This window comes from Vipera berus, assembly GCF_964194415.1.
Source record: "Vipera berus genome assembly, chromosome: Z".
Lineage (NCBI taxonomy): Eukaryota > Metazoa > Chordata > Lepidosauria > Squamata > Viperidae > Vipera > Vipera berus.
In genome coordinates, this window is record NC_138205.1 from 23608198 (window position 1) to 23636170 (window position 27973).

Below are 27973 nucleotides of genomic sequence, written 5' to 3' on the forward strand. Positions count from 1 at the left end.
CAATGTAATTTTTATTTCCAGTTTCAAATTTTCTACAAGAAAACAATAAAAAAATAGAAAACTCTAGAAGTTGTCAAGCACCCTGATGTGCCAGGTCACTACAGAAACACAGCTCTGTTGCTGGGTTGCTACGGAGATAAGATACTGGCATCAGGTAGCTTGCTAAGGGGAAACATGAGAGGCCGAAGCACCTGGATTTGATGAGACAAAGCCGCATCCCAGGTGCTCAGGCCTTTGGGCCAAGAATGGTTGGTGAAGCCTGCCCTGCCTCTAGGAGACATGGCAAGGTAATGGGGACAGGGCTCCTGGGTTATGAACAACTGGAGAATGCAAGAGAATTTGGACAAGCTCAGCTTCTCCCACCACATCAACACTATGGTGAGAAGAGCTACAACTGCAGAAATGCTCCCCTTAAAAAAAAGAAAGAAGGAAAGAAAGAAAATTTCCAAGAACTACTACAGGAGTCTTGTCCCCATGAAGCCCAGCAACCCTCCACGTCCCAATAGTAGGATCCCCAAGGGGCCAGGTCCTCAGACGGCGGCACCTAAAAGAAGCAGCATCAAGTTCAGAACTGAGGAGAAAACAAGGGGTTGAACTCTTAATACACCCCAGTGATTATCACCCCCAAACCCTGTTTTGACTAAATAGAACTGCTACGGCAGCCCTTTCAAATATCCAGTGCATGGAGAGCAGACAGGGACACCAATACCAGCAGCGTATCCTTTAAACCTGTCCTCTTCATGTTGATGGGGAGTTTCTGCAAGGAGTTCATTGGGGTGTGTTTGCATTTGGGAGTCCCCAGCAAGCAGCTTGCTTGATTGTGCAGAGGATTATAACCCCATTCAGCCGAACTGCAATTTTCCCCGTCAACTCAGGGCATGAATTGAATCTCCTCGCCACGCTTTTCCTCACCCTTAACCAATGCTATAGCTTTTATCTTCCAGGGTCAGCAGTTGGTTGTGTTGTAGTTTTGTCCTTTTTTTTTCTTTTTCCCCCTCCTGGAGCTCTTGTGCTGTTATTAGCTGCTTGGCAGGTAATACCTGTATCTTGCTATGTTTGTCTTGCTGCTGTTAAAAATATAGAACTATTTCAAAAAAATAGTTGATAACTTTACTACGTCTTATTCCAAAACTTCTTGCAGCTGGCTGCATGACCCTGTCATATGTGAAGTGACCACTCACAAACTGTCTCTGCAAATCTATGCTACACATGTAAACAGGTCTGAAACTGCTTTCACTGCCTTATAGAGCTGCTTTTTCTTGAGACAGACATTGGTCCATCTAGCCTCTTACTGCCTGGTCTAGGTCAAGATCACAGGCAGGGACTTTTTCCCGGCCCTGATATTTTTTTTTTGTTTTGTTTTGAAGATAGAAAGCAAATATCGAATCTGGAACTTTAATGCATGCAAAGCATGTGTTCTACCACTATGCTATGGGCTCTGCAAAGCCCCTGCCTATGAACTTTGGGAAATGTAGCTTTGTATGCGTTCTTATTAATTATGGTTTTGTTACACAGTCAGCCAAATCTTTAGACTGGATTTGGCATTTTTATCTGCCCATCAAGTCCTTCCCAAAGACCTTAAATTATTATTATCCAATAGATAGAACAGAGCTACAATTCCCATCTCCCTTGGTTGAGAGTCATCATGACAGCTAAACAGATTCGGAACTGGTTTATGTATGCAGAATAGACTCAGGCCTGTACTGGCTCCAATTGTAATTCCATGAGGCCTTGGCCTGTCTTTGAAGCCTCCTGATGTGATCCTTTTTGAACAGACAATTCCTTCTGAGGCCTTGGCTCTTCAGAGTCTTCTGATAGGTTCTCCCATCCTTGCTGATTCAGTGCAGCTTCAGAAGAAAGGCTGGCAATTATTGCTCCCTCAGAACTCTGTTTCCCCTGAGGCAACTTGAGACGGCGAGAGTCTTCTTGATCTTTAGAGGACCAGAAATTGTGTGACTTGGAAATCTCCCCCTTTGGGCTTGGGGATTCTGGTCCTTTCAGCTCAACTATCTCTTCCTCCAACTTCACTTGGGCTTTAGGAGCTGTGTGAGAGCAGCGACGGGTACGAGCTTTCCTGCTGTGATGGACTTGAAGGTGTAATTCCATAAGCTCAGGAGCTGAGGTGGCAAAGGGGCAAAACTGGCAACGGTGGAGGGCTCCTCCTGCCAGAGCTGGACGTAGGGAAAGATCCAGTGGCTGGAAATCAGCCTTCCCGTTTAGCAGTGACTTGCGGCGGGACTGGCGGGACCGAGCTGTCCCCACGCCACCTAGGGGAAGGAAGGACCCATGGCTCTTGGTGAGCTGTGTAGGGGGAAAGGCAGGGATTGCAGTAGGGGCCAGGGGCATGTGGCACTGTTCCATTGTTGCTGCAGCAGCAGCAGCTGCAGCAGCAGCAGCGCTCTTTTGCTCCCGGTGGTGGCGCTGCAGGTGATACTTGAGCGAACCAGACTGAGTGCCGGCATAGTCACAGTGAGGGCACTTGTATGGGCGCTCACCTATAGGAAAAAAAGGGGAGAAATCAATTGGCACAGCAATGATGTGTAATTATTTTTCTTTAGGATGATTTTTTTTCCTGGTTGGTTGCAACATATGGCAAAAGAGTCCATTTAGGTGTCTGACTGATTCAGCTTTCCCAGTCTATGAAACAGGGGGAAAAAAGTCACCTTCTTGACCATGAACAAAAACAGCTTCCTATATTACAACTTTCGGAGTGAATTTCTTCTCTGTAATCTTCTCTGTAATAAGTCTTGCCATAAACCCTCTCTGTGCAATTAACTGAGCAAAGGAAAGAAAAACAATCCATAGTGTGATATGTATATATGTGTATATATATGTATGTATATATATATATATGCGTGTGTGTTTATAGGCATAGGTGTGTAGAGGTGTGTGTGTGTATGTATGTTGTTCAAATCAGAGCAGCATACTTGGGAATTATCTTTCTCTTCATAATAGTGAGGTAGGAAAGGGGGAGAGTGAAATACTGTCTTAAAATTACCTAGTGAGATTAAGAGGGATCCTGCCATGAGACAAGTGAGGACTGTAGAAAGACCTAAACATCCTCATAGACGTTTTCTTGCAAAACCTCTGCTAGAATGAACAAGAGTATTTTGATACTGTACATTTCAGTTGGGTTAATGCATAGTGATTTTCGTTTGTGTGATGCTCAGTGTGAAGAGGCCCATAAACAAGGCAGCTTAACTTGCTGGCAGCATTTTTTTTATAGCTTGCCACTGCCTCTGGGCCCAGTATATACAACCATTGAGAGGGAGAGTACTAAAAAAAACTACCACTTTCTGGCCTCAGTCTTATCACTGATTACATGCAGAGTGAGAGCACAAATTAACCTGCAACAACTGTGAAGAATCTCAGAGCAGGACTCAAGAGTTCCGGTCCTTGGAGACAGCCCTGGTTATGTACCATGCTAATGGAAGGAAGGGTGTTGTTCACCCAACTTGGAGACTGAAATTTAGCATACCTTCAAAAGGATCAGTTTCAGAGACTTAACCACAGCTGCTTAAATTGTAGGCAAACGAACCTTACCACCTACTTCCATACTTACGTACTCCACGTTGCCACTCCTGAGTCTTACCTGTGTGGACACGGAGGTGAACTTTGAGATGGTGGGAAGATCTGAAGGACTTCCCACAGAATGGACAGTCTTTCCCAGTGCCTCGTCGGGATCCATCCAAGCGTGACTGACCCTGTATTTCTGCGAAAGGCAAAGTGAAGACAAAGAGTATTTTTTAATATAAGTTGAAGATTGTTTGTAGGTTCTTATTTCTTTTCCATATTGTTTTCTCGTAGTATTTTGCATTATTTGCTTGCTATGACCAGATTCTTTTTCAAAAAAGCTTAGAAGCACAAATGGTACAAGTGCTTTTCTGATCATGGAATCAAAAACTCTTATCTTTAAACAAAACAAGTTAGGCTGACAAATCCTTAGATATTGTTCTGGGGTTCTATGTGACTTCATTGACAATGTTATATTGAACTTGGGAGTGATTTGACAGAATGGTAATTCTAAGAAAGATTCATTCTTCACTACTTTTTCCCTTTCAAGAAGACACTGTCTTTGAGGATTATAGAGCTCCAGAGCTTTTGCAATGGTTCTGCAACTTTTCCAGATTAAAGAACACTAGTAATTCATTTATGTAGAACTTCAGAAATTTATTTTGAAGGAACCTAATATGACTTTAAATCTGTGCAGTGGGAACTTCAATATAATGAGGGGAGCCAAAGTTTGTGAGATTGTTATGGGACTAGGATGACAGCTCCAAATGTTCAAAGAAGTGCAGGCCCTACTTATCCCAGTTCCTAAAACATGGAAAGGAACATTATTTTCCATACTGGCAGACCTCAGATGTTTTTGTTGACAAAATAAATGAACAACATGAGACTTCAGTTTTCTCAAAGTTCCTTTATATATTACTAGGATTTATGAGTTCTGTTCAACATTCAGTAGTAAAGATATGCAAATATTCAGAAAACCATAAAGGGGGCAATTACATTTTCACCCCTGACAATCAGCTTGTGAATGAGCAAATCTTCTCCTTCAGCAGCTTCATCCAGCAGCAGAGATAAGTCAAAAAAATCTGGCAAAATGTTTTAATGTGCTTTATACTGGTCTTGAAGTAAAGATGAAATGCACATATAATATAGACAGATGAGGGAGAGGACACTGAACTACATTTTTGTATTAATGTTTTGTTAAAGACAGCCTCAGGGGGAAAGAATACCAGACTATATCATGTCAAAGACTAATTCCTAATTATTGTCTCTAGTGTGAGAAATTCCAGCTCTTGCCACTTGAGGGCATAACATATCCACCATACAAAATGCCATGACCAAATTCTCTTGTAAGTAACCTAACGTGATTTCAACCAGGGTATAAGGGTTTGTTTTTTTTTTCAAACAGGCAAATAGTATGAAAATTAGTCCATCTCTACACCACAGATTTAACCTCATTTAATAACAAATTATTTCTCATCAAGAAGACTCAGAACTGTAGGTGAGGGGTCCTTGGTGCTCTCTGAAGTTGGTTGTTTTCTTGCAGATGTTTCATTACCCAAACTAGGTAACATCATCAGTGCTGATGATGTTACATAGTTTGGTTAATGAAATGTCTGCAAGAAAACAACCAACTTCAGAGAGCACCAAGGACCCGTCATTTCAACCCTGAGCTACAAATATTCTCCATTATTAGAACTGTAGGTCTCTGTGGAGCTTGGAAAGTCTTAGAAAAGTGTACAGCACTCTCACCAAGATGTATTCCTTGGATTTTCTAAGAAAACTCAGAATAATGAAATGAATGAAACTGGAATGCCTGTATGAAATAAAACATGTACTTAGAAGCAATGTTATATCATGCCATATTCATTTGCATAAATGTACCGTATGCTTTCACAACACACTTTGAATTTCCTTCATGAATAATTTGAACTGGGAGAGGCAGACATCTTTTAAACTAAACTTCTTGTAACTAGGAAGCAAAGGCAATAATGTCAAAGCAGTAATGTGTTGAAGGACAGGGAAAAGCAATGGAAGAGGCAATTTGAGAAGTGCATCAGGCCGACTGAAATATATCTTCTACCTGTGCGGAAGAGGGGTATTTTATTTCCTTGGCACATGTATTACCTGGTACATCCTATCAAACCAGTTGGCATGCATGGAGCACGGAAATCCAAATTTCGCTTACTCAGAGATCTTTACAGGTCAGGAACAAATGACAGTAGTCTCAACTGAAACACTGAGGATTTTTACACTGTGTGAGGAGGTTTTGTCCCCCTTCCTAAATATCCTATGCCCAAACACACATTCTGTTTTCCTTTGCAGTAATTTGGAAGGCACAGAAAATGGCTGCTTCCCAGCTGACTCTTGATCATGCAGTGTACAGGATGAGTAATCAGGAGACCAGCTGGCTGGGTCAGCCACATTGTGCAAACATGTCTAATATCTTTATTTCTCACTTCATTGTTTGGGGAAAAAGAGTTCTTGCACAAAGACTTGTTTGTGGCATTTAAAGCACAAATCAGTTTAGATCTACAGACACATGTGCCCTACAAAGTAGGAGTTTTTGCCATTATGATAATATAAATACTTCCAATGTGATTTTCCACCACTTTGAGACTGGAAACACAAAATAATATTCAGTGAGCTTTTAGTAACATAAGTTGCATGCAAAAGTTTATGCATGTCTAGTCAAATTGCTTATTTCAATAATTTCCTTAGTGAACAGAAGATGATACAACTTCTACATGGAACCAAAGTTCTGCAAATCTGAATTCATGTTTACTAGTTATGTGCAGTTGCTTAAGAATAACCAGGAACATTTTAGTTTCAAACACCAAATTCATTGTTATTTTATTATCGTCAAATTGTTAAAGCTCCAAAAAGTGAGTGATTTGTTAGGCCTACAGTTACTCAAGTAAAGATAACTCCACCGTTAAGCAAATACTCTAATCCTAACCCTAACTTCTCAAGTTGTGACTGTTCTATTTATTTTCAACAACCAACAATTCTTCTAAAGCAGCTGCCTGCTTGGAATATTTGAAAAGGAGTATAATTTGCTCATTAAGCAGGGGAAGGCTATAAAAAATATTTGAAGTTTCCATCTAACAACTTTAATTTTTAATTTTAACTTTCATTTTGAGAAATACTATTAAGTAATGTACATAAATTGCTGGAATCAAGATCTGGAAGACCAGAAAAAAAATCTATTACAATTTCATGAAAGCTGGCTAGGTTCTGCAAAAAGGCCTGCTGAAAAACCTAGTTGACCTTGGATTAAGTTATCCACAGTATAGAATGTTGCTTATGAAATAATGATGTGCATGGGAATGTTATCAGAAGGAAACTTTTTCTGATTGCTTCACAAAGGTCACTATTTAAGATAGCAGAAGAAAACCTTGACAAGCTTGAAATGGTTTTTTTTAAATCCCATTTATATCCCGCCCTTCTCCGAAGACTCAGGGCGGCTTACAATCTAAGCACAATCAATGTGCTTAGCAATAGCCTTCATTCTATGTATATATGCCTGCTTATTAGGGCTTTTGCCCCCCCCCAAGTGGCATTATTACAATCTGGGTCCTCATTTTACCTACCTCAGAAGGATGGAAGGCTGAGTCAACCTTGAGCCTGGTGGGATGCGAACCTGCACTAATTGCAGGCAGCTGGTGTTACTTAAGGAGGCATTAGCCCACTGCTCCACCAAGGCTCTTTTGGTAGAAAGTGCTTTGGATTAATGACCACATTCACAAGATACATTTGGAAGTCAAAAAGATGAATCATTTGTGAAAAAAAACTTCATCATCCAATAAGAATGGAGCTGGCTCTACTGTATTTGGGGTTGTATGACAGCAGCTTATGGGTGGAATTAACTAAATATCCACATCTCGTACAATCTCATGTTCTGTAACTCAGAAAATTGAGGCTGAAGAAAGTTCAGATATTTCATCGTAGTTATGACATAAAAGAAGCTTCTAAATCATCTATGAAATACAGGAAATAAAGATAAAAGGTTTTGGGGTGGCTGTCACAGCTCTCAAATTTTCAAATATTTTTTATCAGCCCTAGGAAGGAGATAAAATGCTTCCAAGAATAGGAGGAGGAGATGGTGGAAGGAGGGAAGGAGGGAAGGAGGAGGAGAAGGAAATGACTCTTCTCTGGCTTCACAAAATGTTTGTTATTTTTGTCAAAGAAAGAATTACAAAGTACAGTCTGAAGGGTATCCAGATTCTTGTCCTAGTTTTCTTATTCTGAATCTGTAAACAGGTGCACGTAAACAGTAATTATGCATTCAAATTTGCAGCAAGATGGCCTGTTTAGGTTTGTACCATGTAGATGTTGTGTCAGTTTCTGGTTGCTTGGGGATTCACTAAAGCATATAATTTCACTACAGATGCCTACGTTCATGCATGCAACGATAGGGGGTTTTTTTTGGAAGAAAAAGCACCACAAAGTGTCTTCCAAAATTCAAAACAAGACTTAATTCTATTAATTGAAAATTCAATTCTGGCCACGTTAAATGCAGCCCAGAGCCACTGGTCTGCCTCAAACTAAATGAAAGTCTTGCTTCTTATTCTCTGTGACCAGAGTCAGCCACCTCCACCCAGCTCATTCCCATTAAATTGCTAAGTGTGGTCTGGACTCCGTCTGTACTTGCCTTTTTCCTTCTGGGTCAGCAGAGCTGAGCTGGTGTTGGCTGCAGTAGAAGCTCTCACATTTGTTGGAAGCCAATGTCCACTGAGCAGGTGAGAACCCAGTGACTGTCCCTTGTTCCATTCTCTCTCACAGGTGAGGTGGCTTTGTCGGTGCAAGGCCATCTGCTGGAATGTACTAAAGGTCCGGTTACAGTCTGGGCAGCGATGGTTCCCTCCTGAGTCTTCTCTCACAAGCTTGGACCCTACTACATAAGAACGTTCCCTCCACTGCTGACTACTCTCCACGGCACGAGCTGTGGCCTGCAGCCGTTCAGCACAGCTCGCATCACTGTAACCCAGGAAACTGCCCGTACTGGCTTTGTCTGTGGGGCGAGGAGAAAGGAGAGATGGATATAGGGCCTCACAACCCACGAGTAAGCTCTGTGCTGACCGACCTGGTCCTGGTCCTCTTTGTTCACTCTGGAGGCCCAGCTTGCTGAGATGAACCTTCATGTGGTTTTTCAGGAACCATGGTTCCTTGAAGCCACGCCCACACACCTGGCACTTATGGTCAAAGGAGTCTTTGTGCTTCCGCATGTGACCCTTAAGGAACCAGGACTGAGTGAAGGCTTGACCACAGACCTGGCAGCGGAACTCCGTAGGGGTGGAGGCAGAGGAGGAAGGGGTGGGTGTGGAAGCAGGAGGGGTGGGTGGAGCTGTAGTGGTGGGCACAGGGGCAGGAGGGGTGGGTGTCCAAGTTGCTGGGGAATTATGAGCCTGTTGGTTGTGCCACTGCAGTTCTGGCTCCTGTGCGGCAGCGAAAGAACATTGCCCACATTTGTACGGCTGATGGAGGATGCGAAGGTGGCGCTCGCGCTCTCCTGCAGTACGAAACTTGCCCTTGCAGAAAGAGCAGTGAAAGGTGGGTAGAGGTTGTGGTGGAATAGGAGCAGCCATCTCCTCCTCCTCCTCCTCCTCCTCCTCCTCTTCCTCTTGACCCCGCAGAAGTGCCCGCTCTTCCAATTCAAGCAGCAAGCGGCTCTGGTGACTGAGCCGGGTGTGGGCCTCAGGACAATGGGAGCGCAGGTGGAGACGTAAGCTGGCACGCTGCCCTGCCTGGTGGCCACAGTAGGGACAAGTGAGTGGATAGGAGCTGGTGTGGATGCGAGTGTGCAAAGCCAGGATGCTGTTGAAGCGGAAACGCTTGCCACAAATAGGACAGGGATAAGGACGAGCCTCCCCTCCGGCCACCCCTGGTCCATTAGAGTAATGTTGTAAGTCCAGCTCCCCATTGAAAGCCATAATGTCAGCTTCATCACTGGAAGAGGAAGAAGGAGAAGGAAGGGCAACACTGGCTGAGTTGGCAGAAGGCAATTGGTAATCTGCACCCTGCCGGAAGGAAGGGGGAAAAGAAGAAAGTTAGAACTTTTACACTGAATCATTTCTTTTCCTAAGTCTGTTTTTCAGTCAATGGTGTAGCATTAACAGCTTGTTGGTACAGGAAAAGAAGAATGACATTAATGTCCTTGCAGAATGAGACAAGAGCTCTGGATTTCCCACGGTGTAGTTTGCAAACTGGTGGCTGGCATGCGGTCTTTGTACAAAACCAACAGAAACCCTTCTGTCCTCAGCCAGCAACCTTTCCACTCAGCATTTTGCAAAGCAGAGGCTGAGAGAAAAGCAGCCAAATAACTTTCTTTCCTATGACTGGAAAGCAGAAGCTTTGCTTAATTGCTAGGGGAAATAAGAAAATGGAGACTCCCAAGAGAAGGTATCCCAATTTCCTTCACTAAGAGCACTTTGAAAAAATCTATCAGCACTTATAAATCTGTGTCTCAACAAAAACAAAGATTGAATTTGGTGGCTCAGTGGGTTAGGACGCTGAGCTTTGTCGATCAGAAGGTCAGTAGTTTAGCGGGTCAAATCCCGAGTGCCGCGTAGCAGAGTGAGCGCCTGTTACTCGTCCCAGCTTCTGCCAACCTAGCAGTTCGAAAGCACGTAAAAACGCAAGTAGAAAAATAGGGACCACTACGGTGGGAAGGTAAGTGTTCTGTGCGCCTTTGGCGTCTAGTCATGCCGGCCACATGACCATGGAGACGTCCTCGGACAGGTGCTGGCTCTTCGGCTTTGAAACGGAGATGAGCACCGGCCCCTAGAGTCGGAAACGACTAGCACACATGTGCGGGGGGAACCTTTACCTTTATCCTGTGATAAGACAGTAAAACATGGTTGTGAACCAAAGAATGGGCAGGACCCCTTCAGACCAGTAAGTGGAACAAAAGAGAGAGACACAAAACTAAAGTGCAAAACCAATTTAATGGGATTGTAAAATCTGCCTCAAAGGCAAACCTCAGGAATCATTTTAGGTGTATAGTAAAATTAATATTAGAGAAATATTGTTGGGATTTCTTGCTTCTCCTTTTATTTTCACTTTGAATAGACTGACATTGTCGCATTACATTCAAGAGTTCTCTAGTGGAGAAGAGACTTCTGTTTCCTGCTTGTTACTCATGAAAACTCCTATGCCAAGAGTTCTATGTGTCAGGCGTGAACAGCCAGATCCACACGTGAAGAGTTCAATTACCTGTTTTATTGCTCATGCCTATAACACAAGAATCTTCTCAGACTGGCAGTTTGCACTTAGGCCAGGCTACATAAGGTTCAATGACATTCAAAAGGAGTCAGACCTTGCCCTCTTGTGCATACTTAGAGATTCCAGACTAATTCTTTGTTTGGTTCCTCTGCCAGTCTGTCTCCAACATGAGAAGAAGCTTGTGGCAGGCAAGTTGAAAAAAGCTTCTGTACTTGCTGGCCATGAATTGCAATGGCAGTATTCTGTTAAGTTGTCTGCTCTTTGTTTGAACATTTGATAGTAATCTAGTTGTTAACCATCCTGGAAAGAAGTGTATCCATAAAAGTAGGATGTAATAATTAAAATCAATAATACATAAATACATCTTCTCCATCTTGCACCTATTAAAAGTGTTTCTTTTTCCAGTTTCAATGGATTTTGAAATTCAGTATTTAACCAAAGGGGAGCTGAGAGGATAAGAGAACTTGGACCATTGCAGAGCTTAGAAGAATATACTTTGATAATACTCTAGGGAAGAGGGGGACATGATTTCAGGAGTTCCCCATCCTGTTATATTCATCCCTGGTTTTATGATTCAAGCCACTCACCTCCATGGTGCTCCTGATCACATGCTTTAATCCTTGACTGGTGATTGAACAGCCAGTGAAAGCCAAGTTGACATGTCACCCTTGTTAGGTAGATGCATCAGCTGCAACAAAGAGGGTGGTGGAAGTTATGATAGAAGAAAGATAAGTGTTTTATCAACAAAGGCTGAGGCTACTTTGAAATTAGTAATTATGCTCATACTACAATATTAGTTCACGTTTGGTCTCTGTGTTGTTTGACCCAATCAACAGTGATACATTCTGTAAACTATAATGATCAAAATATGGCTTAGAATGGTGAGCATACTAGGCCAGTATTTGATAAATATGAATTTTTATCCACACATGCTCCCCCATAACTTAATTTGTTCTAGTTATCTTAAACCCTCCAATGTATGTGGAATAAAACTAAGTGTCCATGAAATTGTTTACAGTGTAGTTTCTTTGCTACTACAGAACTGAGGAAGCCTTCACCTACTGGGCATAAGTCTTCCAGTAGAGTGCAAGGATTGTTTCTAGGCGGAACTGAGGTCCAGCATGACTTTAAAAGCAGAAGCATGGTTACCTACTTTTTTTTGGAAACCAGCTCCACTAGACTCCTTTCTCAACTATTGTCCAGCAGCAACAAGACATACATGGAGAGCTGTCAACTGCCCTGAAAGATCAAGTCCATCAGTCTCTTCCCTGAACCGTATGATTTCAGTACTACAGTACTATTTAATATAATGGATGCCTGGCTGCTTTTTTCCACTTTCCTCAACATCTCTTTTCCTTTTTTTTAAACTGTAAATGTGCAATCAGAGCCTGTTCTTTCAATAAATAAATAACATTTTGCCCTGATGTTCTGTAGAGACCTCAGAGAAAAATGAAAACATTTTAAATGCTAATGTGACACAGCCTGACAATCTTCAATTTATTGTCACAAAATAAGTAATTTATAGAAAGCTGGCGCGAATTTTATCTGCAGTGGATCTTTGACCAATATTTCCTGAGTTGTCAAAGCAGGAGTTCAGCAGTAAGAAAAATGGAAGAAAGACATCCAAATAAAATATTTTCATATTGCAATTGAGAAATGTTTGTCCATTGCAAGAGAGTATTCCAGTCTTTGATTTCCACTTTCCATAACAATTTTATATTTGCTGCAGACAAGTTCAAACCAGGCAGAAGTAGGAAGCAGATGTGAATAACAAAGCAAGAGAAGCCAAGATGTATCACCTTTCATTATTCTCCATCTCATGCAAATATTAAAACATATGTAGGAAAAGACAGCATCTCCAGTTGTCTTAGTTGCAGTGATAATTTGTTACATTTAATCAGATCCATCAAAACTGATCCCACTGAATTTTCCAAAGAAAAACATGTGAGATGTAGATGAACATTTCAGTTGAGTTTGTCCATGGAAGGAGAAAAATCAACATTTCAGTTTATGGTCATGAAACTCAAGTGACTACATTGGGCAAGTCACTATTTGCATAAGGAAGCCTGTTTGAGTAAAACTGGAATACCAACAGGACTCTATGTTAAGAGCTTTGATGTTACCAACTATTTCCCAGTATCAAAGAATCTCACAATACAAGGTTTTGCATATATAATAGCCCATTACTTTGCAGAATTCAACAGAGCACACACACCCAGTATTTTTGACTAACAGAAAACCTAAGTTTCCTGTATTAATGCCAATAAAGCAGGAACCCACAAATTGGGAACTCAAAAAGAGGGATATAAATTGTGTTGATGACATCTGTTACTTGAGGGCCTTCCACTGAAGTAATATATCCCTTCTGTTCCAGAGATATTCTAGAATATTTTATGTAGGTGTGGTTTATAATGCCTTCCTTCTACTCTTCATGTTAGCGTACCTCAACAATACCAGGGAATATACACAAGCAAAACCATTACCAAGAGAATGAAATAATAAACAGAAGCTTTTAAGAAAATATTGTTTTGGCTGTGAAAAACATTTATACAAAGTTACGAGCAATAAGGAATAGGGCAGCTGAAGGAAGGGAAACAGTGAGCTGGCAAGGATGGTCTACGTAAGAAAAAATAGAATAGCTAGAACTAGAGATAAATTTAAGGAAGCAGCAGATGAAGATGGAGGATTGTTCAAGGAACAGAAGAAATTGAACCAGCGCTGCTGCTATGTGGGTCTCTTGCTAACTGCTTTCCCCAAACCAAAGTTGATCACATAAAAATAAATGCCACAAAAATCTGGGCAGTTACATATATATATGATACGCCTCAGTTATGTATCATATGCAGGTGTGCTCTGATTGAAAGGAAGTTGCATCTCAACCCATTTTGCCTCAGGCAAAGCTGTTATCTTTACAATTATATTTATGTGGATCTCAATCTCCAAATCTTGGCAAAAGCTTTCTGGAATTCTTGAGGCCTCTACTTATTTTGTGACAAATACTCTGATTGTGGTGAAAGTCTTAGCTAGCCATGCTTTAGCAAAACTGCACTAAACATATCCAGTCTAAAATCCCAACTAGAGTGGGGCAGGAGCAATACAAAAAAATTAAGATTTATATTACTGAAGAAAATGGGTGTGGTAGACACATTTCTTTATGTATAGTTTTGTTACCTTCTTCCACTAAGCTGGAGATGGCATACAGTCATGTGAAAAAGAAAGTACATCCTCTTTGAGTCCTGTGGTTTTACATTATCAGGACATAGCAAAAATCATCTGGTCTTGAGCAGTTCTTAAAAGTAGGTAAATAAACCTCAAAGCAGAAACAACACATCACATGTTACACCATGTCATCATTTATTTTACAAAAAGAAAAGTAAAATGGAGAAGCCATATAGATATAAAACTAAGTATACCTTTACTGCTTCCATAGGTACGAAAAGGTTATGTACCAGCCAGGTGCTGCTAATCAAGTGTCCTTGATCAATTGATCATCAGCAAGTGTGATTAACTCTATAAAAGCCGAAGTTTCAGGAGTTTCCTGGTCTCCAGCATTGAGGTGTGTGTTAACACAATGCCAAAGAGGAAAGATATCAGCAATGATCTTAGAGAAGCAATTGTTGCTGCTCATCAATCTGGGAAGAGTTATAAGGCCATTTCCAAACAATTTAAAGCGTATCATTCTACAGTGAGAAAGATTATTCATAAGTGGAAAACATTCAAAACAGTTGCCAATCTTCCCAGGATTGGACATCTCAGCAAATTCACTCCAAGGTCAGATTGTGCAATGCTCAGAAAAGCTGCAAAAAATCCAGTATCTTAGACTCTACAGGCCTCAGTTAGCATGTTAAATGTTAAAGTTCATGACGATACAATTAGAAAAAGATTGAACAAGTATTCTTTTGTTTGGAAGCATTGCCAGGAGACAGCCTCTTCTCTCTAAAAAGAACATGGCAGCACGGCTTCGGTTTGCAATGTTACATCTGAACCTAAGTATACCTAAGTATTCTAGAGTCAAATGGGTGGCCATTTGTCCAACAGCTAAAGCTGGACCAACATTGGATCATGCAATAGGACAATGATCCCAAGCACACTAGTAAGTCTACAACAGAATGGCTGAAAAAGAAAAGAATCAAGATGTTCCAATAGCCCAGTCAAAATTCAGACCTCAACCCAATTGAAAAGCTATGGCAGGACCTCAAGAGAGCTGTGCATTAACTAATGCCCACAGACCTCAATGAATTGAAGCAATGTTATAAGATAAAGTGGGCCAAAATTTCTCCACAATGTGAGAGGCTGATAAAGTCATACAGAAAACAATTACTTCAAGTTATTGCTGCTAAAGGTGGTTCTACAAGTTATTAAATCAAAGCTTTTCACACATGGCTTCTCCATTTTGGCTTTCTTTTTGTAAAATAAATGATGGCATGATGTAATCTGTCATGTGTTGTTATTCATCTGAGGCTTTATCTATTTTTAAGGACTGCTCAGGACCAGATGATTTTTACTAACTACCTTTAGCAGCAATAACTTGAAGTAATTGTTTTCTGTGTGACTTTATCAGCGTCTCACATTGTGGAGAAATTTTGGCCCACTTTTTCTTACAACATTGCTTCAGTTCATTGAGGTTTGTGGGCAAGTATAAGAATGGAAAGAGGGTCACATAACTAAGTCAGAATATCAGCAAATAGCCCGTGCCTGCAAAGATGAAGTGAGGAAAGCTAAGGCTCAAAATGAACTAAGGCTTGCAACCAAAGTCAAAAATAACAAAAAATGCTTCTTTCAATGTATAAACAAGAAAAAGGTTAAGGAAATGATTGGTCCATTAGTGGGGGAAAGTGGCAAGAAGGTGACAAGCAATAGGGAGAAAGCAGAACTATTTAACTCGTTTTTTGCATCTGTCTTTACACAAAGGGAAAAAACAGTCCAACCTACCAAAACCAGTGCCATAAAAAACAGAATAGAAACGCAAGTTAAGATAGGCAAAAAAATGGTAAGTGAACACCTGTCCAGCCTAGACAAGTTCAAATCACCAGGACCAGATGGATTACACCCCAAAGTTCTCAAGGAACTGGCAGACGTGATCTCAGAACCACTGAACTATATTTTTCAAAGATCCTGGAGCACTGGGGAACTACCAGAGGACTGGAAGAGAGCTGATGTAGTTCCCATCTTCAAAAAAGGGGAAAAAATAGATCCAGGAAACTACAGACCTATCAGCCTGACCTCAATACCTGGGAAAATTCTGGAAAAGATAAACAACAAATCAGTGAACACCTTGATGCAAACAAAGTCATCACTAAAAGTCAACATGGGTTTGTCAAAAACAGATCATGCCAGACAAATCTTATTACATTGTTTGACCAAGTGACAAAACTAGTGGACCTGTTGTGACTCAGGGCCAGCCTGTGGGTCCGACAGCCGGCTCCGATGTATCGGATGACTCAGATGTGGGGGAGGAGGGAAACGAACCGGCTGATGATGATTTGGAGGCTTTGCAGAGTCCTCAGCCGGGGACCTCTTCTCAGCTGTGTGAGCCCGAGAGTGCGGAGGATGATGACCCACAGCTGGCCCTGTTCAAGGACGCCCGACGCAGGAGGCAGTCGAGCAGGAACAAACAAAGAAAGGCTATGGGACTCCTCGGGAGGAGGCACAGGGAGACCACGCCCTGAGCTCTCTATAAAAGGAGTGTTTGGGGAGGGGCTGGTTGCTGAAAGCAACTTTTCCGCTTGAGAAGACAAGCTCTAGTGTTTTTGTTAACTGCGTAATTAAATCTTGGCAGAAGCCTTTTAGCCTTGGACGCTCTCCAGACTCTTCTTTTTGAATAGGGGTTGCGAGAAGAGGGCTGGTTCAGAACAGTTTGCTTTCAGCCACCCACCCCTTATTACTACGATGGAGCAGCTTCTTGCCGAGAATGCCCAGCTCAACCAGCAACTCACCTTGCTGGCCACTCAGGTGGCACAACTGCAGGCTCAGGTACATGCTGCCCCCCCACCCAGGAGGAAATGTCAGATAGCTATGCCGGATAAATTTGCTGGTAAACCAGAACTGTTTCCTGCCTTCCTGGGACAATGCCAGCTTTATATCAGCGTGAGAGCAGCTGATTTCCCCACTGACCGAGATAAGGTGGGATTCGTGTTGAGCCTTCTGTCGGGAGATGCAGCTCGTTGGGGCACGCCTCTGTTGGCACAGCCTAGCCCTTTGTTGGATAACTTTGGGGGGTTTTGTGACCATATGCGCCTCATGTACGAGGACCCGATTAAGGCGCAGACTGCCACCCGACGCCTGAAAGCTTTGAGGCAGGGTCAGCGCCCTCTACAGGCCTATATCAGCGATTTCCGGCTGCTTAGCCAGGATTCCGCCTGGAATGAGGCTGCGCTCGTGGATGCCTTTCAGGATGGCTTGTCAGAGGAGATGTTGGATGAGCTGGCCCGCGTGGACATTCCCTCAGACCTGAATGGGCTGATCCATCTTTGTCTGCGGATCGATGCCCGGCTGCAGCAGCGTAAGAGTCGCCGTGCCACCCCACAGACCCCTGCCGCCCCTGTTGTGCGTGAGCCCCCAGTCCAGAGGGAGGAGCCAATGGAGCTGGGTGCCGCCAGGTCCCGTCTATCGGTGACGGAAATGGACAGACGACGATCGGAGGGGTTGTGTTGTTACTGTGGGGACCCTGGACATTTGGCTGCTTCTTGCCCGAAGAAGCGTCAGCGGGCGTCAGTGACCAAGCCTGCCCCGAGAAAGTCCCCTGCTTTGCTATCGGGAAACGGCCCGAGCCCGATCTAGACGGTGTGAAAGATCGGGCGACCCACAACGATCACGCCGAGCGACGCCGTTCCGACGGTGCCTGTGAACCTCCACGGCATTTGATTTTGGAGGCACGACTGATCCTTCCTGGCAAGCCAGAGGGGATTCCGGTCCACGCCTTAATTGACTCTGGGGCTACCACTAACTTTATGGATTCGGCCTTTGTGGCCAAATGGGCTGTTCCCCAGTGTCCAGTGGATCCGCCCATGCTTGTGGAGACCATCGATGGTCGAGTGCTCCTGTCCGGGCCTATCACGGCCGCCACGCAACCCGTGTGTATGGCCATCAGTACCCATGTGGAGGCCATTCAGTTTTACGTCACTTCGGATCTGCACTTCCCCGTGGTCTTGGGACTGGCGTGGCTCCGGGCACATGATCCACAGATCTATTGGTCTCAGAACTTGGTCACCTTCCCAAGTTTGCAGTGCGTGGACCACACCCGCCATATCTGTGCCGGCCAGGTGGAGGGTTCCCCAGGGGTTTCCTTGCCTCCCGAACTGTCCGACTTTGCTGACGTGTTCAGTGAGTCAGAGGCGGACCAATTACCCCCGCACAGGCCCTACGACTGCTCCATTGACCTAGTCCCTGATGCGCCTCTCCCAGTGGGGCGTTTGTACTCCATGTCGGAGCCCGAGTTGGCTGCATTGCGGGACTTCCTGACAAAGAACTTGGCTCGTGGTTTCATCCGGCCCTCGTCCTCGCCAGTGTCTGCGCCCGTGCTCTTCGTCAAAAAGAAGTCGGGCGAGTTACGGCTTTGCTGTGACTACCGGAAACTCAACGCTATCACGGTGCGTAACCGCTACCCGCTGCCCCTCATCCCCGAGCTCTTGGACCGACTCCGGGAGGCTAAGATCTTCACGAAACTGGACCTGCGTGGAGCTTACAACCTCGTCAGGGTTCGGCCGGGTGATGAGTGGAAGACGGCGTTTGGTACTCGCTATGGACATTTCGAGTACACGGTGATGCCGTTTGGCCTGACCAACGCCCCCGCTGTGTTTCAGCATTTTATGAACGATATCTTTCGGGATCTGTTGGACCAGTTTGTCGTGATTTACCTGGACGACATCCTGATTTACTCCCCGTCGCGTGAAGCGCATCATCAGCATCTCCGTCAGGTCCTGCAGCGCCTCCGGAAACATCGGCTGTTTGCCAAGTTGGAGAAGTGCCAGTTCTACCAGGTGACCATCGATTTCCTGGGTCACCGCATTTCTCCTGAGGGCATCGCCATGGAGCCGAGTAAAGTCGAATCGTTGCAGAGTTGGCAACCCCCGCGTCGCGTGAAGGATGTTCAGCGACTTCTTGGATTTGCCAACTACTATCGGACATTCATCCCTGGCTTTGCTGCCTTGACAGCCCCCCTCACCCGGCTCCTGCAGAAGAAGACTCGGTTCCAGTGGAACGCCCCCGAACAACAGGCGTTCCAGGCTTTGAAGGACGCCTTCATGAAGGAGCCCATCTTGAAACATCCCGACCCGCAACGGCCGTTTGTCGTGGAGGCGGACGCCTCCGACATTGCCATTGGGGCCGTGTTACTCCAGGCAACGACGCCCAGCGGTACCCTTTTCCCTTGCGCGTATCACTCTCGGAAATTGAACCCCTCGGAGCGCAACTATACCATCTGGGAGAAGGAGCTGCTGGCCATCAAGGCGGCGTTCGAGGCTTGGAGGCATCATCTGGAGGGGGCGCGGCATCAAATCGAGGTCCGGACGGACCACAAGAATCTGGAAAGCCTGCAGACCGCTCGGAATTTGAACCAACGCCAGATCCGGTGGTCCCTCTTCTTTGCGAGGTTTGATTTCCGGGTGCGGTACATACCAAGCGGGCACAACCAGAGAGCGGATGCTCTGTCCAGGAAGCCCGAGTACACCCGAGTGGAAGACAAGCTTCCGCCCAGGACAGTGATCCCCGTCGAGTCTTTTGCTGCGGTGCGGGAGCCGGTGGATATACGAGCTCGGATCCGGGAGGCGCAGCAGCAGGAGGCGTGGGTGGCTCAGCGGAAGGGAGAGGTGGGGCCAGATTCGCCTTGGTCGGTCACGGATGGACTCCTGTATTATCGTGACCGGCTCTATGTTCCAGGAGGGCCACTCAGGGGACTCGTCCTCAGCCAATGTCATGATAACCCGGCTGCGGGGCATTTTGGCCTGTTCAAGACTCTGAACCTGGTCTCCCGTACATTCTGGTGGCCCCGAGTCCGACACGATGTCCAGTCTTATGTCACCTCCTGCGTCCCATGCAGGCAGGCCAAGTCAGCGACAGGGGCCCCGCCTGGTTTACTGCAACCTTTGCCAACGCCCAAGAGACCCTGGGGGGCTGTGTCCATGGACTTTCTGACGGATCTACCCCCATCCTCCGGCTTCACGACAGTGTTTGTGGTGGTGGACATGTTGACCAAGATGGCGCACTTCATCCCCTGTCGCGGCTTACCGTCAGCTCGCGCCACTAGTCGCATGTTCATCCAACAGGTGTTCCGGCTGCACGGCCTTCCCGATAGAGTCGTCTCCGATAGGGGGGCCCAGTTTACAGCCCGCTTCTGGCAGGAGTTGATGCGGGCGTTGGACATTAAGGTTTGCCTCTCGTCCGCGCATCATCCTCAGACCGACGGGGGTACTGAGAAGGTCATCGGCATCTTAGAGCAGTATCTGCGCTGCTACGTTAACCTACAGCAGGACAATTGGGTGGACTATTTGGCCATAGCCGAGTTTGCCTTTAACAACTCGCAGCACACCTCTACGCAGATGACACCGTTCTTGGCCAACGTGGGTTATCACCCCCGGTTTTTCCCCCTTTCTCCCGTGGACTCACCGGAGCCGGCAGCGAACGAATTCATGGCGGAGTTACAGGCGATCCATCGGTTGGTGCGACGGCAGCTGGAGAAGGCCAAGGGCGACTACAAGAGGTTCGCCGATCGGTCGAGAAGGGATACGCCTCCATTATCGGTGGGGGATCGGGTCTGGCTGTCCACCAGGAACCTACCATCCACTCGGCCGGCGAGGAAGCTGGACCACCGTTACCTTGGACCGTTCCCAGTCGAGGCCGTCATCAACCCGGTCGCCTATCGTTTAACTCTGCCACGTTCCCTGCGCGTGCACCCCGTCTTCCATCGGTCCTTGTTGGTCCCCGAACAACCGGCTTGTCCACTTCGCCAAGCGGAACCTCCCCCATCAGGACCTCGTGATGGCGACAGCACCCCCGAGTACGAGGTCGCCAGCATCAGGGATTCCCGCTGGCTGAAAGGTCGCTTCCAGTACCTGATCGAGTGGAAAGGGTACGGGCCGGAGGACTTCACATGGGAAGACGCGACCGCCGTTCATGCCCCTGCGTTGGTGACTGCTTTTCACGAACAGTTCCCATCCCGACCGCATCCGGATCGGCAGACCCGGGGGAAGGGCCCTGCGGTGCGGGATAGTGTTGTGCAGGACCAGAGGAATGCTGTAGATATAATTTACTTGGACTTCAGTAAGGCATTTGATAAAGTAGATCACAACCTACTACTTGATAAGATAGAAAAATGTGGGTTAGATAGCATCACCACCAGATGGATTTGTAGCTGGCTGACAGGCTGTACTCAGCGTGTGGTCCTCAATGGAACTGCATCTACATGGAAGGAAGTGTGTAGTGGGGTGCCCCAGGGCTCTGTTCTGGGCCCAGTGCTCTTCAACATCTTCCTCAACGATTTGGATGAGGGGATAGATGGGGAACTCATCAAATTTGCAGACGACACCAAGCTGGCAGGAATAGCCAATACTCCAGAAGATAGGCTTAAAATACAGGAGGATCTGGACAGACTCGAACACTGGACGCTATCTAACAAAATGAAATTCAATGGTGAAAAAAGTAAGGCTCTACATTTAGGCAGGAAAAATCAAATGCACAGGTATAGTATAGGTGGTACCTTGCTCAATAGTAGTAACTGTGAGAGGGATCTCGGAGTCCTAGTAGACAATCACTTCAATATGAGCCAGCAGTGTGCTGCAGCTGCCAAAAAAGCCAACACAGTGCTAGGCTGCATTAACAGAGGGATAGAATCAAGATCACGTGAAGTATTAATACCACTTTACAATGCCTTGGTAAGGCCACACCTGGAATACTGCATCCAGTTTTGGTCACCACAATGTAAAAAAGATGTTGAGACTCTAGAAAGGGTACAGAGAAGAGCAACAAAGATGATTGGGGGACTGGAGGCTAAAACATATAGGGAACGGTAGCTGGAATTGGGTATGTGTAGTTTAACGAAGAGAAGGTTGAGGGGTGACATGATAGCAGTGTTCCAATATCTCAGGGGCTGCCACAAAGAAGAGGGAGTCAAGCTATTCTCCAAAGCACCTGAAAGCAGGACAAGAAGCAACGGATGGAAACTAGTCAAGGAGAGAAGCAACCTAGAACTAAGGAGAAACTTCCTGACAGTTAGAACAATTAACCAGTGGAACAACCTGCCTCCAGAAGTGGTGAATGCTCCAACACTGGAAGTTTTTAAGAAGAGACTGGACAGCCATTTGCCTGAAATGGTATAGGGTTTCCTGCCTGAGCAGGGGATTGGACTAGATGACTTCCAAGGTCCCTTCCAACAACTTCTTCTTCTTCTTCTTCTTCTTCTCCTTCTCCTTCTCCTTCTTCTTCTTCTTCTTATTATTATTATTATTTATTAGACCATAGAACTCAAGGAGAACTTTCTTTTTCCAATGACTTCAATAGGTCCTTTACCACTTTTTATAATAATAATAATAATAATAATAAGTTGGAATAATAAGTATTCACATAAGCCACATTGGATCCAGAAATACTCTCTAGCTCAGAGTTGCCCAGTGAATTTTACACAAATGAGTGTGAATTTCCATTAAGATCATAGCAAATCTCCTCCAACATACTAATGTATGCATATTAGCACATTTGCGTCACTTTTTTTGTTTTCAAGAGAAATAAATGGGTAAGAATCTCTAAGCATGTCTTTTAGCAACTTCTTCTCCAATTTGGCGATCCTTTAAGGAAACTAAAGCTATTAAAAATTATAGACTCTACTATATTTGATCTTAGCCAAAAGGCCAAGAAGCATTTAAGAAAATTACATATAGAATGTTGAACTGTTTATTTTTACAACTTATTATACTCAGTATCTTTTTTCTCTTGCATTTTTTACTTATTTTTAAGCATTTTGTGTTTTTATAGTATTTCTTTGTGACTTGTTGCTTTTGTTTTTTTTAATTTATTATTGTATTAAAAGCAATAAACATTATTTTAACAGATCCTGTGAAGGGTTCGATCTTAAAATGACTATAGCTATAAAACCAAATTTCAAAGAAGTCAGAATTCTGGGTTCATGCATCATGCTAAGCATGATTTGTCTTAACCTGGCACTGATGATCAAATATAGTAGCTGGGTTCACAAATAATGCTAAACCGTTAAGTCAGGAGTCTAAAACCTCTGTTGTATCAAGGGCTTCAGTAGGCTTTCCAGAACTTCCTGAAAGCCATACAATAAAAATGGGTGGGCCAAGACTGTTTTTTGCAAACATTTCAGAAGTTAAACAGACAAAATGGATGTTTTAAACCCATGCAAAGGGGTCTACGACAACTTGCTACGGCCAACCTGTTGGAGCCAACTCACCATGGTCAACTCTCCAAGGCCATTTTGCTATGGCCAATTCACTGCGAGACAACTCACCACAGAACAAGAGTTACACTAATATTGAAGAAATAGTCGAATAGAATCATTAAAAAAGGATGCCAAAGGAGGGACAAAATAAAATGTGAATGACAAAAAATATTTTTTAAATTATTTGAAACAATTACATTGAATTGTCCTGCAGCGAGTGGTCCTGTGACAAGTTATCCATGGCGAGTTGTTCCACGGTTAGTTGGCTATGGTGAGTTAGCCAAGATGAATTGGCCATGGCGAATACACCATGGTGAGTTGGCCGTGTTGAGTTGTCCCATTCCACATGCAAAGATATGTGGGCCAGCTCACTTTGGGCAATGCAAAAAGATTATGGTGTGCTGCATACCACTTCCAAACTACATTTTTTTGCATCTCTGTCTTAAAATATAGTTTATAAACTGCAAAGTCTACATCTACATACTAAGCAAACTACATTAAGGTTTAATCCAATATGTGAATTGTCATACAAATTTAATTATGAGTCCAATTTAATTCATCTTTTCTAAGAACGCAGGAGAGAATGTCCACTATATCTAATGGAGTCTGTTTGTAGGCCTCTGAGCCAACATGAATTACTTTTTTTCAGCCCGTTTAATTAACTTGAAGTAAAAATTACTTGGAGCATTAATATATAAAAATTAAAAACTTCCATTAACCACTGTGAGTTATAAATATAAAGGGCTAGCTGATGTGATAGATCTGAATAAAAGTTCTTATTCTGAATGTATGCCTTTACAATCTTGCACAAAGAAGGAATCTGGTGTGTGACATTTTACTCCTTATGAATCTTGTCTTAGAAGACAAAGGATTTGTATAATATGTGAAAGCTAACTATGAGAATGTAAGCAGCAAGGTGAAATGAGGTAATCTCTGCATTCAGAGGATTTGGCAAGAGGAGAAACAGTTGGAGGGCAGAAATCTAAACTTACATTCATAGCAGGGTTGAGCATGAATGAATCAGAACTGTGAACTCATGCTGTTATCATATGACATACTTGCCCTGCCCCCATGTAGCAACAGACCTCACAGAAGAACTGAGAAAAATTATGAGAAATTATCTATCTAGAGGTTATATTCACTATAGTAAGACAATACCTTCCACAGAACTGACTTTTTATGTGTATGGCTGAATGCCTCATGTTTCATTTTGTTTTTCAACTTCCTGTGCTTACAGAGCCATAGGATCAGAGAGGCTAGACTTAATCTAATCGCTTCAGCCTTACATCTGGGAAGAGCATGTATTTTTCAGCAGAAGAACCATCATGCCAATCCCAAACCCTCAATTGAAGTGGTATACATTTCAGGTATTGTTTGAGCAACATATTCATATTAACAAAATAATTCACAATTCTAAAAAGAAATGTCACAACTATTAACCACTCCTTTTAGTTATAGAAAGTTGATTATTTATGATGACTTGACTCATACACTGCATTAAATCAGATTCACTTGGTTGTGGTTTATTGAATAAACTATGATTAAACACACCATCATAAACCCTGGTTTTGAAATCAGAAGGGATGGGTTGCAGCACACAGTAAACTAAAATCAAACCATGATGTTACAGTTTGACTATTCTATGAATTCAGCCTATCACTTACTACAAAAACAGATCTCATTTCTTGCTGTTTTTATTATGTACAGACCGTATCTGTGCCTTCAGAATTATAATTTAAAATAATGATATACATATTCCTCTGGGCATAAGCTTTACCCCGATGTGCATTGCATACTTACAATGCACTTTGAAACGTACAATCAGCACAATTTTGCATATTTCAAAGGACAGTTTTACAGGAAATATAAATAGTATTGTGAGGCCCTTGTTAAACATAGTCCACACTCTATATTTGCACCTCTTTATAGCAATATAACCATCAGGAGGACTTCTCTTTTTCCCCAGGAAAATCATGGGAGTTGTATTTAGCAAGAATCTTAAAATTTTAGAGGAATCTAGCCCTCCTCAGACACAGAGTTCTAAGGAAGAAGTTGTCATTTAAAATTATTTACATTTATGCTGTATCTATTATTATAGATATCTGTATGCATATCTATAAATTTGTCCCAATTCTAGGAAGGCAAGACTTGAGTTTTCAATAAACTCTGGATAGATTGAAAGAACACAAAAATATTTGACAACCAAAGAAAAAATTGGGGGAGGGTTTTTTGACATTATTTGTCTACATGCTATCCGAATCTCAGCAGCTCTGGGTAATTTAATAGCATATTCTTTGGAGTTAATCTTACTTCTTTAGATTTGGTGCCCTTCAAAATATTAAACTATTACAGCTTCTATTATCCTAGCCTTCATGGCCATTGCAGTTTGGTAAGATGAGCATTATAGCCTAACCAAATAGATTACAATAGAGGAATAGAGGCTGTAAACTGAGGAAGATCTGTGACCACTTGTAGAGTTCAGAGTCCTCACTCATATGGAGCACCTTTGAATGAACAGGACAGTAAATAAGTGTGTGGCAGAATCTTACTCATATTTTTTTACTTGTAGAGACAAAGCTTATTCTTTTAATATAATGATCTTACAATGATATCACAAACTTGTACAAACAAGCCCCTGAAGAAACAGGCTAAACAACGCATCAGGCTTCCAGGATACTCAGAAGCATTCTATAGGCAGTAGGGGCACTGCATAATTTCCTTTTCATTACTGTCTGAAGAATGGCTCTGTGCCATTTAAGTTTACAATCGTGAAATAAGTGCAATTTGAAAACTTACAACGTATCTAACAAAAAGAAAAGTTATTGTCTCAGAAAGAGGAGGCTCCTATCTAAAGCTTAGTTTTTAATAAAAACGGGGGGGGGGGGGGGGCCTCAAACCTGACTGGAAAACAGTCAATTTGGGAAAATCTGTCCCAAAATCATAGAGTGGGAACAGCTAGTTTTTGTTAGCAGGAAAGGGAGAAGCCTACTTGTCCTTCAACTCATTTTTATTTTATTTGTTAAAAAACTTCAGGATTATGCTCTGAAGCTACCGGTAAGCTCTGATTTAGGCACTATACATCAGATGTTATACTGCCACCCTTATTAAGGAATATCTGGCTGCCTAAAATGGTGGCATAGTTTGCTGCACGAAGGTATTGCTCAAATCAAGCAGCAATGCTGGTGGTATTCATAGGCCTGGAGAAAAGATAGCTGATTCATTTTGGCATCATGCCATGCTGGGCCTATGACAGTAGCATCCTAATGACGAATGTGTTAAACACACACACACACACACACACACAAGGTCCTTTGGGCCCACTCAGTGCAAAGGCAGATTGTCCTATTTTGTTTATACAAAACACAGGGAGAGGTTTAATTTTCTTAATGCAATGTAACGGTACTAAGGGGTGCTGAGGATAGAAAGTGCCAATTCATTTTTCCCCCCCACCCAAATAAACAAGATGGCTACTTCTCTAGAAAAAGACACTCTTTAAGAAAGAAAAAAAAACAGTGGCAATTTTCAAGGGACCCCACTGCCAGGCCTCAAGCCAACTCCTGCCAACCTCCAAGCCATGAAGGAGTAGGGGGAGGAGGATATATGAATGGGAACAGCCAGTCTCCACACATCATAGCCAGGCCTTGGCCTGTGAGAGAGACAAGAGAGTGGACTGTCCCAGCAAGACACAGATCTTCCCACCCTCTTCCCACCCCACACGCCCTAAACAAAGGGAGCAGCTGCCTCAGCAAATGCTCCAGTGCACATGGGGAGGGGGGAATGGGAGGATGAGCCAAGGGAGCTGTTCCCAGTGACTAAGAGCTACTGATCTCCCCACCGCCACCCTTCGACCCCACCCAACATAGTTTTCAATCTTTGAGCCTCAACTTAGCGCTGGGTCATTAGACCACCAACCTTCCCACCCCTCACCCTCTCCTTGCCGTGCCCCTGAAAGGGCTCAAAAACTCTGGGACTGGGGAACAGAAACCACCACCTCCAAAGTGTGCGTGTTGGGTGGGGGAGACCAGAGCCGAAGGGGGAGAGGTCTCCCCTCTAAAGCATCGGCCGCCCTGCGCTACTTTCCCACCCACCCCGTGGCTGCAAACCACCTGCTCTCGCAACCCCTTCCATCCCTCTCCGGAGTGCTTTCACCCCAAATGTCCTCCGCGTCCCCCTATTTCCTTATTCTGATTTCCGCAGAAGGGATCACCCCCCCCCGGCAATTTTAGTCATAGTCACGTGGATGGGGGGGCGAGACGAGGAGCGGGGGGGGCGGGAAAGGGATATAGAAGAGGGAAAAAAAGAGAGAGAGATGGAGGAAATCGTCCGGGTCATTCGGGGATAAGGAAGCCCGAGGCCGAGGCCAGGCGATTTCTGTGCGCCAAAGCGGTGCGCGCCCAGAGCGTGGCCCGGTGCAGTCCCGCGGCCGGGCTGCCTCCCGCCCCCGCGAGAGGAAAAGTAAAGCCCGGCCGCGCTTCCCCTCCTGCCATGCACCTGCTCTGGGTGCCGGGCGAAGGGTGGGGGGGAGAGGAGACGAGCGGCCGGGCGGGCGGGTTTTCTGGGGAGGGGGGCGCACGGTGGGCGGGCGGACGACACGGCGCAGCGCAGCTACTCACCAAGGCGCACGGCGAGGCGGCGCGGAGGAGGGGGCGCTCCGGGGACCCGCCGCGTCGTCGGGGCTGGGCCGGGGCGAGCAGCCTCCCCGCCAATGGGGCTCCCCCCTCTCCTCTCCTCCTCGCCGTCTCTCGCTCGCTCGCTTGCTCTCTCTTCCTTCCTCCCTCCCTCTCCCTCTCTCTCGCTCCCTTCCTCCCTCCCTTCCATTGTACGGAGCCGCAGGCAGCGGCGGCGATT

General features: G+C 44.4%; 1 protein-coding gene across 1 annotated transcript; it reads right to left on the minus strand.

Annotated features, from left to right (window-relative positions):
* LOC308677237 (zinc finger protein 219-like) lies at positions 1–27873 on the minus strand. Its single transcript, XM_081343456.1, has 5 exons — positions 27739–27873; positions 11322–11422; positions 8165–9530; positions 3593–3712; positions 1–2495 (listed from the first exon to the last, which is right to left on the minus strand). Exons 2-5 carry the CDS (start codon positions 11325–11327, stop codon positions 1693–1695), a joined length of 2295 nt encoding a protein of 764 aa, XP_081199582.1. The 5' UTR covers positions 11328–11422; positions 27739–27873; the 3' UTR covers positions 1–1692.
* Positions 27874–27973: the final 100 nt, after the last annotated feature.